Source organism: Pleurodeles waltl, chromosome 4_2 (assembly GCF_031143425.1).
Source record: "Pleurodeles waltl isolate 20211129_DDA chromosome 4_2, aPleWal1.hap1.20221129, whole genome shotgun sequence".
Taxonomy (NCBI): Eukaryota; Metazoa; Chordata; class Amphibia; order Caudata; family Salamandridae; genus Pleurodeles; species Pleurodeles waltl.
In genome coordinates this window covers 31,180,542-31,193,780 of record NC_090443.1, presented here as the reverse complement: position 1 = coordinate 31,193,780, position 13,239 = coordinate 31,180,542, and the positions used below count along the sequence as shown (strand labels likewise).

Genomic DNA, 13,239 nt, shown 5'->3' with positions numbered 1-13,239 from the left:
CCCAGAACTAGAGACAACCTATTTTTGCTAGTGAAACTGAACTGAGTTTAACACACTTCCTGTAAAAATCCAAGAACAGACTGAGTAGGAAATGGCTGTCTCACTACATTTCCCAATTTATTTGTGCACTTTTGGCCCTTTGAATTTCGAAAATAGTATTTAGATGTGATATGTACCTAATTATTACTATTTCTTTTCAAGTCAAAGCACTGCCAGAATAATGATTTATTTCTAGCTATTATCTGCAGTCTCAGTTCTGAGACTTCACCACACATCACCTTCCAGAGAAAGCCTTCGACCCCTACGCTTTGATATCACATGGGTCAAGTGCTAAAGGGGTGTCTATGGTGTTCAGTTTTGTTCCCTTGATAGGGACACCAGAGGTAAAAGACTCCCATCATTACAATTTGAGCCCAGTAATCCTTGATTGCTCTAAGACTCCTGAAGAAAAAAAAATCACACATGAGATCACTGCTGTGGTAGCTGCTGGGGTTGTTGTTGCCATTATTTTTCTTGCTTCCACTGTGAGCCAGCTGTGGTCCCTGCTACGGTCCTTGCTGTGGCTATTGCTGTGAGCGTTGCTCTTGTTCTGGTTCCTGTCAAGGTGGCAGCTGTTGTCTCTAAAGTGCTTGCGGTGGTCCCTGCAGTAGGGGCAGCTGTTGTTACTTTTACTGCTACTGCTGTTGTGGCAGCTATTGTTCCTGTTGTAATTCTAGCTATGGTCACTTCCGCTGTCCATGCCTTGCTGGCAAATTGTTCAAGGTGGCTTCTTCCAGCCCCAAATGACCTTGAAGGTTTTTTAGACCTCTTACTAGGTGGAACACAGCAGAATTTCTAGTGCTGGTGGCAGATCTTTGTCGAATGAAACCATTTGTTTTGAAGACAGCTCAGGTGTTTTTAACTTGCGGAGCAATTCTTAGGAAGGCAACAAGTGGAGCCTCTGCTTGAGAATGTAAATCTTTCTATGGTGGTGTGAGCAAGTCAGTATTTTGCCCTGAAACTGACCACTTTGAAATGGAAGGTGTGCAATTTAGTATCTCCTAATGGTGATATTTTTCAAATCAACAATTTAGTCATTCTGAGTAGACAACTGCTTTCACGTCTGAAGTTTGAAACCACTAGGCAAACGGTGCTGCACAGCTTCAAAATGATGGCTGCACCCAGTTCTGGTCCCGGCACTATAAAAGAAAAAACCCATGGCTTTCTCTGTTTATTCAATTTATATGAAAAGAACTGTATACAGGCTTATATAGAGTGTTTATGGTCACCAGGAGAACACAAATAACAAAACTCGTGTAGATCTACACAAGGATAATAATTGTGACATGCTGCATAAAACACAAAGGGCATATGGTCCATTTTTATTTCTGAATTGATGGGAAAAAAAGCCTACAAGGCTCTGATTTTGGAGTCATTTTATAAACGGTTGAAATACTGTCACAGACCATTCACATTTCCACCTCTTTGGTCCCGATGGCCCTCATGCTTTCCAACCAGATGGCTGAAAAAGCATTCTGAAGATGATGTCTATTGCGTAGGGCATTGTGGGTTTCAGGTTAACATCATCATGAGTCATCCTGGCTACAACCATAGGGGGAAGGCCAAAGTTTAGTACAAGTAAGCAAGCTGCTTTTCCAAGATAATCACTAAATGGTGGGATAATACAAAGTCTAAATCTAGAAATTGTTTACATTGCCCATGATTACAGGCATACCATCCCTTCTTGCTGAACTGGTTACATAAGAATGGGCACCCTACTGAGCAGGCTCAGCTTCACAGCTGGACATTGTATTCCCTATTACTTAGGTATGGCACGAGATAGCCCAGTTCTTATTCACTGACCCTATTTTGGATGCCTATTTCAGTAGTTGTAACAATGGGTAGTCTGAACCACTCACCGCAGCTTCTGCTTAATAATACACGTGGTGAGAAGGGAGTTGACTCTATACTCAGTCAATGGACAGTCTCTCTGTGGCAGGAGCTCCTATTTGGGTGAATATAACATCCAGATCCATATATTAACGTGCCAGCTTATCAGGGATTAATGTCTACGTACCACCTGCCGTAAAAACCAGTGCTTGCAGTATATCAGAGAGAGAGATTATTCCTTTCACCACATTGTTCTCATCCACCACCACCAGTCGATGAACCTGAAAGAAGAAACAAATAAACCATTGAGCTGAGCCATGTGGAAATTAGCCTCAACCTGAATTCCCACATTACCCATCAGACCTCCATGTCCCTTTACCACAGCTGCCTCTCTCACAGATCCCACGCTACCAAAGCATCTGAATTCCATCATTCTAGCTGATCTTAGCTTTGACACTGTCAGGGGCTAACACCCCGTCTTCCTAGGGGAGCTGACCCCAGCTTCAGATACTCCCTCACCCAAACCTCCTTTGACCACTAGCATTCCCATTACCTCAGCCTCCACAAGGCGGTTAATAATAGTGTCCAGGGTTTCATGTTTGTAGCACTTCAGCACACCTTCGAAGTATTGTGAGCGATGCCGGAGAGCCTTTGTTACAGACACATCGAGGTTGTTGTAAGTCTTCTCAGCTGCCAAATTCTGGGGAGCGAGCATCATAGCAATCAGAAAGAGAAGAGTGAATATGAGAGGATTATGGGCATCAGTGTGGAAAGGTAAATGTTATGATATAGGAAGGACAGCTAAGACACTAGAAGACAAAAGTGTTGATCACACAGATCCCAAGAGCATACTACTGCTGCACAGAGTGCAGCCCCCGTACTATTATGTGGTAGTACTGCAGTGGAGAAAATAAAATGTCGGGCCTTTTTACACTGTAAGACCATACAGGTTGGCAAGGTTCTTGCCAACCCCTGGGTAGTTGGGTACAAAGGCCTGCACAACGGGGGTTGGGGGCTCATAGGGCAGTTGGGTGCAAGCAAGGACCTTCGGCCAACCCCACACCATGCACAGTGATGGATATCCTACTTTACGTTAAAAAAAAAACATATAAGTTCAATGAAAAAAAACTAAAGCTAAAGTGATGTTCTAGTTAGAAATTGTATTATTATCTTACTTTACATTTTTTTTTAAAAGCCTTCGATATTAGAAAAAAAAACAAAGATTATAGGGACGGGACGTTATAGTTAGGTAAATGTCAGTTAAAACATACCATTGTAAACAACCAAACTCACTAAAATTCATCATTTACAGTTATCTTAACTAAGGAAAATGCTACTTACCCACTAAGCATCTGTTCGTGGCATGTAGTGCTGTAGATTCACATGCTCTGCATACTCCTGCCATCTAGTGTTGGGTCCAGAGCGTTGCAAGGTGTTTTTCTGCAAAGAAGCATTTTCGAGACATTGGATCGAGTGACTCCTCTTTCTTGGTGATATTGCGCATGGGCATCGACTCCTTTGTTAGATTGTTTTCCCACAGATGGGTGAGAAAGGAGGGTAGAGGAAGTATAGAGAAAGAGATGTCCATGAAAATGTAACTACATATGTACAAGTATATACAAATATAATGTAACTGGCCACAGGTGTCCGGGGAGGAGGGAGGGTGCATCTGAATCTACAGCACTACATGCCACGAACAGATGCTTACTGGGTAAGTAACATTTTCTGTTCAATGTCATGTGTGGTTGTAGATACACGTGCTCTGCATAGCCTGTAAAGCAGTCCCTCCATAAAAGCAGTGGCTAACCTGTGGGAGTTGCAGTTGACTAGAAAACTGTTCGTAGCACAGCTTGGCCTACATTGGCTTGCTGATGTGCTAGTACATCCACACAGTTGCTTTGTAAATCTATGTGGTGTAGACCATGTAGCCGCCTTACAAATGTCAGGTATAGATATGTTCCCACTGAAAGCCATAGTGGCTCCTTTTTTCCTAGTAGAATGTGCTCTAAGAGTAACAGGTAACAGTCTATTTGCTTTGGCATACATTTTACTATCCATCTGGCTATGCTGTTTTTGGATATTGGCCTGCCTTTGGTGAGGTACTGAAAAAGCTACAAAGAGCTGTTTAGTTTTCCTAAAGTTTTTGGTCTGTTAATGTAAAACATAAGTGCTCGTTTAACATCTAGAGAGTGGAGAGCTTTTTCTGCAACCGAGTCAGGCTGCGGAAAGAAGGCTGGTAGCTCAATGGATTGGTTGATATGGAATTAGGAAACCACTTTAGGAAGAAACCTCAGGTTTGTGCGAATGACCACCTTGTCTCCTTGAATTTGGAAGAAAGGTTCTTCCAAGATTAGGGCTGGAGCGTACTAACACCTCTGAGTGATGTAATAGCGACTAAGAACACCACTTTCCAAGAAAGGAACTAAAGAGCACATGAATGAAGTGGCTCAAAAGGAGGGCCCATGAGCCTGGCAAGACAATATTGATGTTCCAGGATGGTGCAGGAGGCATTCTGGATTGAATAACTCTTTTAAGGCCTTCCATGAAAGCTTTGATGACTGGAATTCTGAACAAGGAAGTATGTTGTCTGTTCTGTAGATATGCAGCTACATCTGCGAGATGTAAGCGAATGGAAGTGTAAGCTGGATTTACATTCTGTAAATGGAGCAAATAAATTATGTCTTGGACAGTAGCTTTAATGGGATTAATACGTTAGGGTTGGCAGTAGCATACAAAAAAATTCAATTTTGCAGCATAATATAATCTGGTTGTGAGCCTACGGGCTTCTCTGACAATGTCCATACATTCCACAGGCAATCCTAAGTAACCAAACTCAATGACATAAGGATCCATATCACAGGGGTGAGTGACTTGGGGTCTGGGTGTCTGATCTGTCCTTGATTTTGAGTGACAATGTCTGGCCTGTTGGGGAGCTTCTCGTTGGGGACTACTGAGAAGTCCAGAAGTGTTGTGAACCATGGCTGACACACCCAAGTGGAAACTACAAGGGGATGACACAACCATGTGGAAGCTACAAGGATCATGGTGAGAAATGTCTGCCTGATCCTCCGAACCAGAAATGGAATGAGAGGGAGAGGTGGAAAAGTGCAAGAAAATATCCATGACCAGTTCATCCATAGAGTGTTGCCCGTAGATAAAAGGTGTGGGTACCTGAAGGCAAAGCTTGGGCATTTAGCATTTTCTGCTGTGGCAAAAAGGTCTATCTGACGAGTTCCCCACTTTAGGAAGAATTTTTGAAGGACTTGCGGGTAGGATTTCCCATTCATGGACTTTGTTGCTGCATCCTGCTGAGCAGGCCTGCAAAGTTATTGTCTGTTCCTGGGAGATACTCTGCATCCAGGTGAATGTGGTGGTGGAGAGCCCACTTCCATATTGTCTGAGAGAGCTGTGACAAATGGGATGACCGTGTTTCCCTGTTTCTGTGTTTCTGTGTTTCCATGGCTTTCATGTTGTCCATGCAGACTGAGACAACCTTGTAAGACGGGTGGTGAAGAAATGCTTTCGGGTCTAGAAATACTGCCTGAAGCCCGAAGTAACTAATAGGTAGGGATTGGTGACTGAGATCCCAAAGGCCCTGTAATGGGGGGTCTTGAAGGTGAGAACCCCAACCCATCAGTGATGCATCTGGGGACAGAATGACCTGAGGCCCCTGGTCCAGAAAAAGCCACCTTTTTAACAGGTTGGTGGTGTTGTACCATTGCAGAGAGCGGTGAGTATGGCGGTCTAACAACACTAGATCTTCCACATGATCATGTGACTGAGACCACTGACGAGACAGACACAGCTGTAGGTGACGCATGTGGAGCCTAGCATGAGGAACGATGGACATCATCCCTAAAAGGCGCATGATAGTCCTGACTCTGTATGTACGATTCTCCTGAGACTGAAAAATGTGAACCCGGGCCAGATTGGGGTATGCTAGCTCCAACTCTACTTTGAGAACAGCTTCTAGATAGGGCTGTATCTGAAGAGGTTGGAGATGGAATTTGACAAAGTTGATTGTGATTCCAGCGTGTGAAGCAGGTCCACTGTCATGAGAGTGATATTGGCACCTCAGTAGTGTGCTGGCTTTGATGAGCCAGTTGTTTAGGTAAAGGAACACATGTATGTTATGTCCTCTGAGGTGTAGGGTGACAGCTGCTAAACACTTTGTGAAGACTCTGGGAGCTGCTGTGACTCTGAACTTTTCGGTGTACAGGGTGGAAGGGAATATGGAAGTTGGCATCCTTTAGATCTAGGGCCATCAAAAAGTCGCCTTGTAGTAGAAGTGGAATAACATCTTGAAGAGTAACCATATGAAAGTGTTCTGAGAGAAAGTAGTGGTTTAATGGTCTGAGGTCCAGAATAGGCCTGAGAGAGCTGTCTTTTTCCAGGAATGGGGATGTATAGGGAGTATACCCCTGTAGGAAAGTCCCTCTTTCAGGCATGGTTACACCCCCATGTTTTGCATGTTGTCAGTGTGCTTAGACTGTTTTCACTGGGATCCTGCTAACCAGTACCCCAGTGATTGTGCTCTCTCCTGTAAATTTGGTTGCTTTGGTATCTTTTATACCTCACAATTGGCATACTGGTGTTGCCCTGTAAATCCCTGGTATATGGTACTTAAGTACTGTCCTGCCATTTGATAAAGTTTGTTTTGACCAATGACTTTGTGTTTCACCACTGCGCATATTAGTTGCTCAATGTTCACCAGTAGCACATGGTAAGTTTTGTTCAGTTTAGCCGCCTATTGGCTTTGACATGGCATTAGCCATTACTCTCTGTATTCAGTTGAGCCGCCTATGGGCTTTGACATTGCATTAGCCATTACATTCTGTATTCTGCCTATTGGCTTTGACATGCTGTATCCAGTCTAGCCGCCTATTGGCTTTGACATTGCATTCCTATTGGCTTTGACATGATGTATTCAGTTTAGCTGCCTATTGACTTTGACATGCTATTAGATATTCTGCCTATTGGCTTTGACATGATATCATATATTACATTTTGTATTCAGCTCCGCTGCCTATTGGCTTTGACATGATATCATATATTACACTTTGTATTCAGCTTAACTGCCTATTGGCTTTGACATGATATTCAGCTCCGCTGCCTATTGGCTTTGACATGATATTATACATTACACTTTGTATTCAGCTCCGCTGCCTATTGGCTTTGACATGATATTATACATTGCATTTTATATTCAGCTCAGCTGCCTATGGGCTTTGACATGATATAAGACATTGCATTTTGTATTCAGCTTAGATGCCTATTGGCTTTGACATGACACTAGACATTGCATTTGATATTTAGGTTAGCTGCCTATTGCCTTTAACATGACATTGCATTTGATATTTAGGTTAGCTGCCCATTGCCTTTAACGTGGAGTTAGACATTGCAGTTGAGAATCTAAGCTGTATTTTTCCAAGCTGTGTTTTTGCACCAGAGAACCAAGATGTTTTGCTCTCACAGTAGACTAGACCTGATAAGAGAGAGTACATGGGCGTCGTTTCTCTTCCCTTGAGCTTGGGAACAGGAGTAGTCTTGGAGACCTGGCCAGTCTCCAAAAGGCTTGCTCAGTTTCCCAGGTCTGAGAGGAGGGGGCACACCTTTGTAACGAATGTAACAGGCTGCAGAGGGTCAGATTCGAATCTGCCGGACCTCGTGCTGGAGCTTGGCGCCAGCTGCCAGCATCCCGTGTGGGTAGATGACACTCTTTCTCGCGGCTGACAGGGGTCATCAGCTTGCAGACCTTAGAAAGATGTAGCTGTAAATAGTTCCTACACGGTGAAGTATTTGTTTTGCTTTGCATTCAATATCTTATAAATATAACCTGCTGTGTATATTGCAAACTGATATATTTTGTTTGATTAACGCGGACTTGAAAGCTACTAATTCGTCATTCATATAACAACAATAAAAGTCTTCTTTGACCTCAGAAGTGCATTTCTGTTGTGTTATGTTAGTGCTTAGAAACTAAATAAGAGGAAAGCACTACAATTGGTACCTGGAGTCGTGGGGTCGGTCATTAAGAGGTGATTAAAGGGGTTTGACGAGTTAGTAGATTTCTAAGTGCACACTTTAAAAGTGTAATTGTTTTTTGTTGTTTGGAGAATTACAGAAATTGTTTTCTGTTTGGAGAATCACAGTAGCACGGCAGACCATGTCTGAGAATACATGTGTTGATGAACTGCCTGATGGTGCTAAGAAAAACTGTGAATTGTTTTCTGTTTGGGGAATTACAGAAGAAAATGCATGTGTAGCTAAAATGCCTGATGTTGTTTTGAGAAATAATTCCCGTTGTATATATGTAGAAAACGTGTGTTTTTGAAGTAATGAAGACAGAAAGGTCTGGATACCTTTATCTGCTTACAGAGAAATGCAGGAGAAATGTAGGCAGTTGGAACATGAAAATAGGAATTTACGTGAGCAAATTAGCCAGGATACGATAATTCAAAATAATGCTGAAAGTTATAAAAATGAAGAATCTTCCTTGTCCCATTCCAGTAATGAGGGGGTTAAGACAGCTCCGAGCTGCACTGAGTTTTCGTGTGAGCCAGGGTCTTTGGCAGCCAAAATGCATTCCTTAACTGATAACACGGAGGAGAGAGACCAGAATGTGATTTACGAGTTACTGTTGCAAAATGCACAAGTAAAACGAAGGATTTTAGAGCAAGACACCCCGAGTTTCATTAGCTTGTTTGATTTTTGGAAAAAGAATAGCCCTCATTTGAGAGAAATCCTAACACTTTTGTACATGGTCACTGTGAAAAATAATATGCAGCTGCGCGCTTGTGATTTGGCAAATGAAATAATGCAGACTTTAGGTTTCTGCGCAGTGCAAGAAGGAAATACTTATGTATATTTAAATCATGAACAAGGAAAGAAAATAGTGCCCCTAGCTAGAATCATACAATGGATCTGGTACTTGCAAGACAGGGCTAGAGTACCACAGATAAAAGAATTACCAATGAAATTGTGTGTACCATTTGAATTCGAGTCCACTGAAGATAAAAAGCATGTTTGTTTTACTAATGATTCATTGACTGAAATGTTGTTTTCTGGCACCGTAGAAGGAACAGCGTTGTATAATGTGTGTCAGATTTTAAAGCAAGAGCTACGTGAGATGTGTCATTTTTATGCTGATTTTTGGTTCTTTGATAATGTTTTAGCCACATGGCTTGTACCTAACTGGTTCAATTACCTTGCAGATGTTAATGAGAAAAATTCAGAGAGAGAAGTGTTCACCCAGAATTCTGCCTTAGTGGGGATGGCTATGTGGGTGCCCCAGAAATGTGAAAAGGCCACTTACAGGTGGGCAGAGATGAGAGAGATGCACATTCCCCTAGATTTGATAAAAACTGTGCAGCACGCACAAAAGCAATCTGTCATGCAAGCAGTCACAGAGCAGTTGGGGAGAGGAAAGTTACCAGAACAGAAATGGCAAAGTGATCAGGTTTTAGGGAGAGTGATTGCTGCAGATTACCAAGGAAAAATCGAAATTATGCTGATACCTAGAAAAGAATCTGATTCATTCATACAAATTGGAGACAGAATGGCCCAAATTGAAGAAAATGCAGTGAATGGAGGTTTGGTAAAGAAGGAGTCTGCCCCAGCCCTTCTCACAGTGCAAGAAAAGGGAAGCTGTGGCGCAGCAGATAAAAACCTCAGTGCTGATGTGTGGGCTGAAGCCCCAAGTGATCCTCCAGAACCTGCAGTGAATATAACAAAGGGCCCCAAAAACGTCCTGCTGATTATAAAACAGGGAAAGAAAGAGGAAGGGTGCAGTTTAAATGAAAAATGTTATTTGCAAGAAAAGTCATACTTGTTTCTTTTGCAGATCCTACCACGTTTCGCCACTGTCCCTGAGTGCGCTGTGTGGTCCCCCTTCCGGTGTGTGCGTGTGGGGTCGGGGAAGGGACCGAATCCCCAACCTGAACCCGGCTGAGTAAAGTGCCAGCACCATGGATCCATTTTGCGCAAACTGCGCCTTCAGTTCAAGTTCAACTTGTTTGCTGTGTTTTTTTTTTTTTTTTCCCCTCTCGTATGGAACTCTGACTTTTGCTTACCTTCCAGAAAACCTTTCAGGTGGACCGTGCACCTTTACATGAGCAGAACTCATGCCACATCAAATTGCTAACACTGTTGAATTAGAGACTCATTCAGAAAAAAAAAAAAAAAAAAATGCCCAGTCTTTTCTATGTAGATGTATCTGATGTGAAAGGTTATGAGATCAATGTGTTAATTCACTTCTATTGCTTTACAGGGATTGCTTTGATCATAATGTTTTTTTGTGCTGATGTTTTTTTTTTGTTTGTTTGAAATATGAGATATGTGAAACAAAAATTCATTGGTCAAAGGGCGGAATGTCCTGCCATTTGATAAAGTTTGTTTTGACCAATGACTTTGTGTTTCACCACTGCGCATATTAGTTGCTCAATGTTCACCAGTAGCACATGGTATGTTTTGTTCAGTTTAGCCGCCTATTGGCTTTGACATGGCATTAGCCATTACTTTCTGTATTCAGTTGAGCCGCCTATGGGCTTTGACATTGCATTAGCCATTACATTCTGTATTCTGCCTATTGGCTTTGACATGCTGTATCCAGTCTAGCCGCCTATTGGCTTTGACATTGCATTCCTATTGGCTTTGACATGATGTATTCAGTTTAGCTGCCTATTGACTTTGACATGCTATTAGATATTCTGCCTATTGGCTTTGACATGATATCATATATTACATTTTGTATTCAGCTCCGCTGCCTATTGGCTTTGACATGATATCATATATTACACTTTGTATTCAGCTTAACTGCCTATTGGCTTTGACATGATATTCAGCTCCGCTGCCTATTGGCTTTGACATGATATTATACATTACACTTTGTATTCAGCTCCGCTGCCTATTGGCTTTGACATGATATTATACATTGCATTTTATATTCAGCTCAGCTGCCTATGGGCTTTGACATGATATAAGACATTGCATTTTGTATTCAGCTTAGATGCCTATTGGCTTTGACATGACACTAGACATTGCATTTGATATTTAGGTTAGCTGCCTATTGCCTTTAACATGACATTGCATTTGATATTTAGGTTAGCTGCCCATTGCCTTTAACGTGGAGTTAGACATTGCAGTTGAGAATCTAAGCTGTATTTTTCCAAGCTGTGTTTTTGCACCAGAGAACCAAGATGTTTTGCTCTCACAGTAGACTAGACCTGATAAGAGAGAGTACATGGGCGTCGTTTCTCTTCCCTTGAGCTTGGGAACAGGAGTAGTCTTGGAGACCTGGCCAGTCTCCAAAAGGCTTGCTCAGTTTCCCAGGTCTGAGAGGAGGGGGCACACCTTTGTAACGAATGTAACAGGCTGCAGAGGGTCAGATTCGAATCTGCCGGACCTCGTGCTGGAGCTTGGCGCCAGCTGCCAGCATCCCGTGTGGGTAGATGACACTCTTTCTCGCGGCTGACAGGGGTCATCAGCTTGCAGACCTTAGAAAGATGTAGCTGTAAATAGTTCCTACACGGTGAAGTATTTGTTTTGCTTTGCATTCAATATCTTATAAATATAACCTGCTGTGTATATTGCAAACTGATATATTTTGTTTGATTAACGCGGACTTGAAAGCTACTAATTTGTCATTCATATAACAACAATAAAAGTCTTCTTTGACCTCAGAAGTGCATTTCTGTTGTGTTATGTTAGTGCTTAGAAACTAAATAAGAGGAAAGCACTACAAGTACCCAGGGTATTGGTACACCAGGGGTCCCCATGGGCTGCAGCATGTATTATGCCACCAATAGGATCCCATGCAAGCTGTGTCTGCAGGCCTGCCATTTGCAGCCTGCGTGAAAAGGTGCATGCACCCTTTTACTGCTGGTCACTACACCAGGTCACTGTAAGTCACCCCTATGGCAGGCCCTTCCAGCCCTAAGGGCAGGTTGCAGATCCCTGTGTGTGTGGGCACCCCTGCAGCAGCAGAGGTGCCCCTACGAACTCCAGTCCCAATTTCCCTGGACTTCGTAAGTGTGAGGAAGCTATTGTAGCTATACACTGGCCAAAGGTCACTACCTATGGTCCAGTTACATAATGGTAACTCTGAATCTAGACATGTTTGGTATCAAACATGTCGGAATCATACCCCAATACTGATGTCAGTATTGGGGGCATGATTCCATGGACTCTGGGGGCTCATTGGACGACACTCCAGTATTGCTCCTACCAGCTTTCCATGGTCTGCGAGCAGCCACCCTGCTGCAGCCCCTCAGACAGGATTCTGCCCTCCTGCTGCTTGACCAGCACAAGCAGGGGAAGGCAGAACAAAGGATTTCATGTGGAAGGGGGGGTGCAACCTCCTCTCCCTTGGAAATAGGTGTTACAAGGCTGGGGAGGGGTAGCCTCCCCATGTCAACAGCTTGCTTTGAAGGGCACATTTGGTGCCCTTCTTGCTTAATCCGGTTTTCACCTTTTCAGGGAACCCTTGTTCACTGCTCTGACGCGATACTAGACAAAGGTAGGGGAAGTGACCACTCCCCTGTCCATCACCACCCCAGGGGTGGTGCCCAGAGCTTTTGGAGGTGGCTATTTGATTCTTCTATCTTGACAACAAGATGGGCAGAGGCCCCAGGGAGCATCTGACTGGTCAAGTAAAGCAGATGACATCAGTGACCCCCCCCCCCATCTGATACGTGGTCACCTTGCAAAGTGACCAAGACTCTTTTTATTTAGGGACTCACTAGCAAGTGGGTCCCCAGATTGGGCGTGCAAGACTCCACTAGGACTCTTCTGCAACTGCCTCTTCTGCTCCTGACCACTAAAACCGCTGCTGGACTTCACAGGAACCAAACAAGACTGCAACACTGAGACGACCTCTCCTTACAACATTGTTTGTGCAGCTTTTGGCAGCAACTTGCAACATTTCTATGACTGTGCATCCTCTGTGGTCGGCAAGACTTCAGCTGCCCCAAAGAAGCATGAAGTAATCACCCTTGGAGTGAAGGAGTCACTCCTCTGCATCTGTAGGCACCTAAGGCAACGACGTCAGGTTGCTGGGATCTGCTGTCCACGGGACCTGTGAAGATTCTACAACACAGGTGGTGGATCTGAGGGGTCCTCTGGGTCCTCTCTGCCTTCTGTCCAACTTGGGAGACGGTGAGCCTGTGCCCCTTCCTCCAGGACAGAATCCCTGTGCACCACAATTGTTCCAGAAACCAAGGCTTGTTGACTCCTGCTCCAAGGGATCTTCAGGCTACAAGTAGCCCTGGCCACCAACACTATCTCTGCAAGAGCAGTCTCCTCCCTGCTGCTCCAGTGATGTTGGACTCCTCTTCAGGTGTGCTGCCTGGGCCACACTGCGACTTACTGTGC

General features: G+C 43.7%; 1 protein-coding gene and 1 long non-coding RNA gene across 4 annotated transcripts in view; one reads left to right on the top strand and one right to left on the bottom strand.

The window, feature by feature from the left end:
- PRKAG1 (protein kinase AMP-activated non-catalytic subunit gamma 1) overlaps nt 1–13,239 on the bottom strand; it is a 242,857-nt gene that overhangs the window by 26,798 nt on the left and 202,820 nt on the right. For all 3 annotated transcript variants that reach the window (XM_069230492.1, XM_069230491.1, XM_069230490.1), the window contains exons 11-12: nt 2,423–2,569; nt 2,057–2,150 (exon numbers count right to left, since the gene is read on the bottom strand). In XM_069230492.1, coding sequence (XP_069086593.1) covers nt 2,057–2,150; nt 2,423–2,569 — 241 coding nt within the window. The remainder of the gene's footprint in view (nt 1–2,056; nt 2,151–2,422; nt 2,570–13,239) is intronic.
- LOC138292103 (uncharacterized) lies at nt 7,043–9,996 on the top strand. The gene is made up of 2 exons (XR_011202587.1): nt 7,043–7,659; nt 9,084–9,996. It is a non-coding gene; the product is annotated as an uncharacterized lncRNA (long non-coding RNA).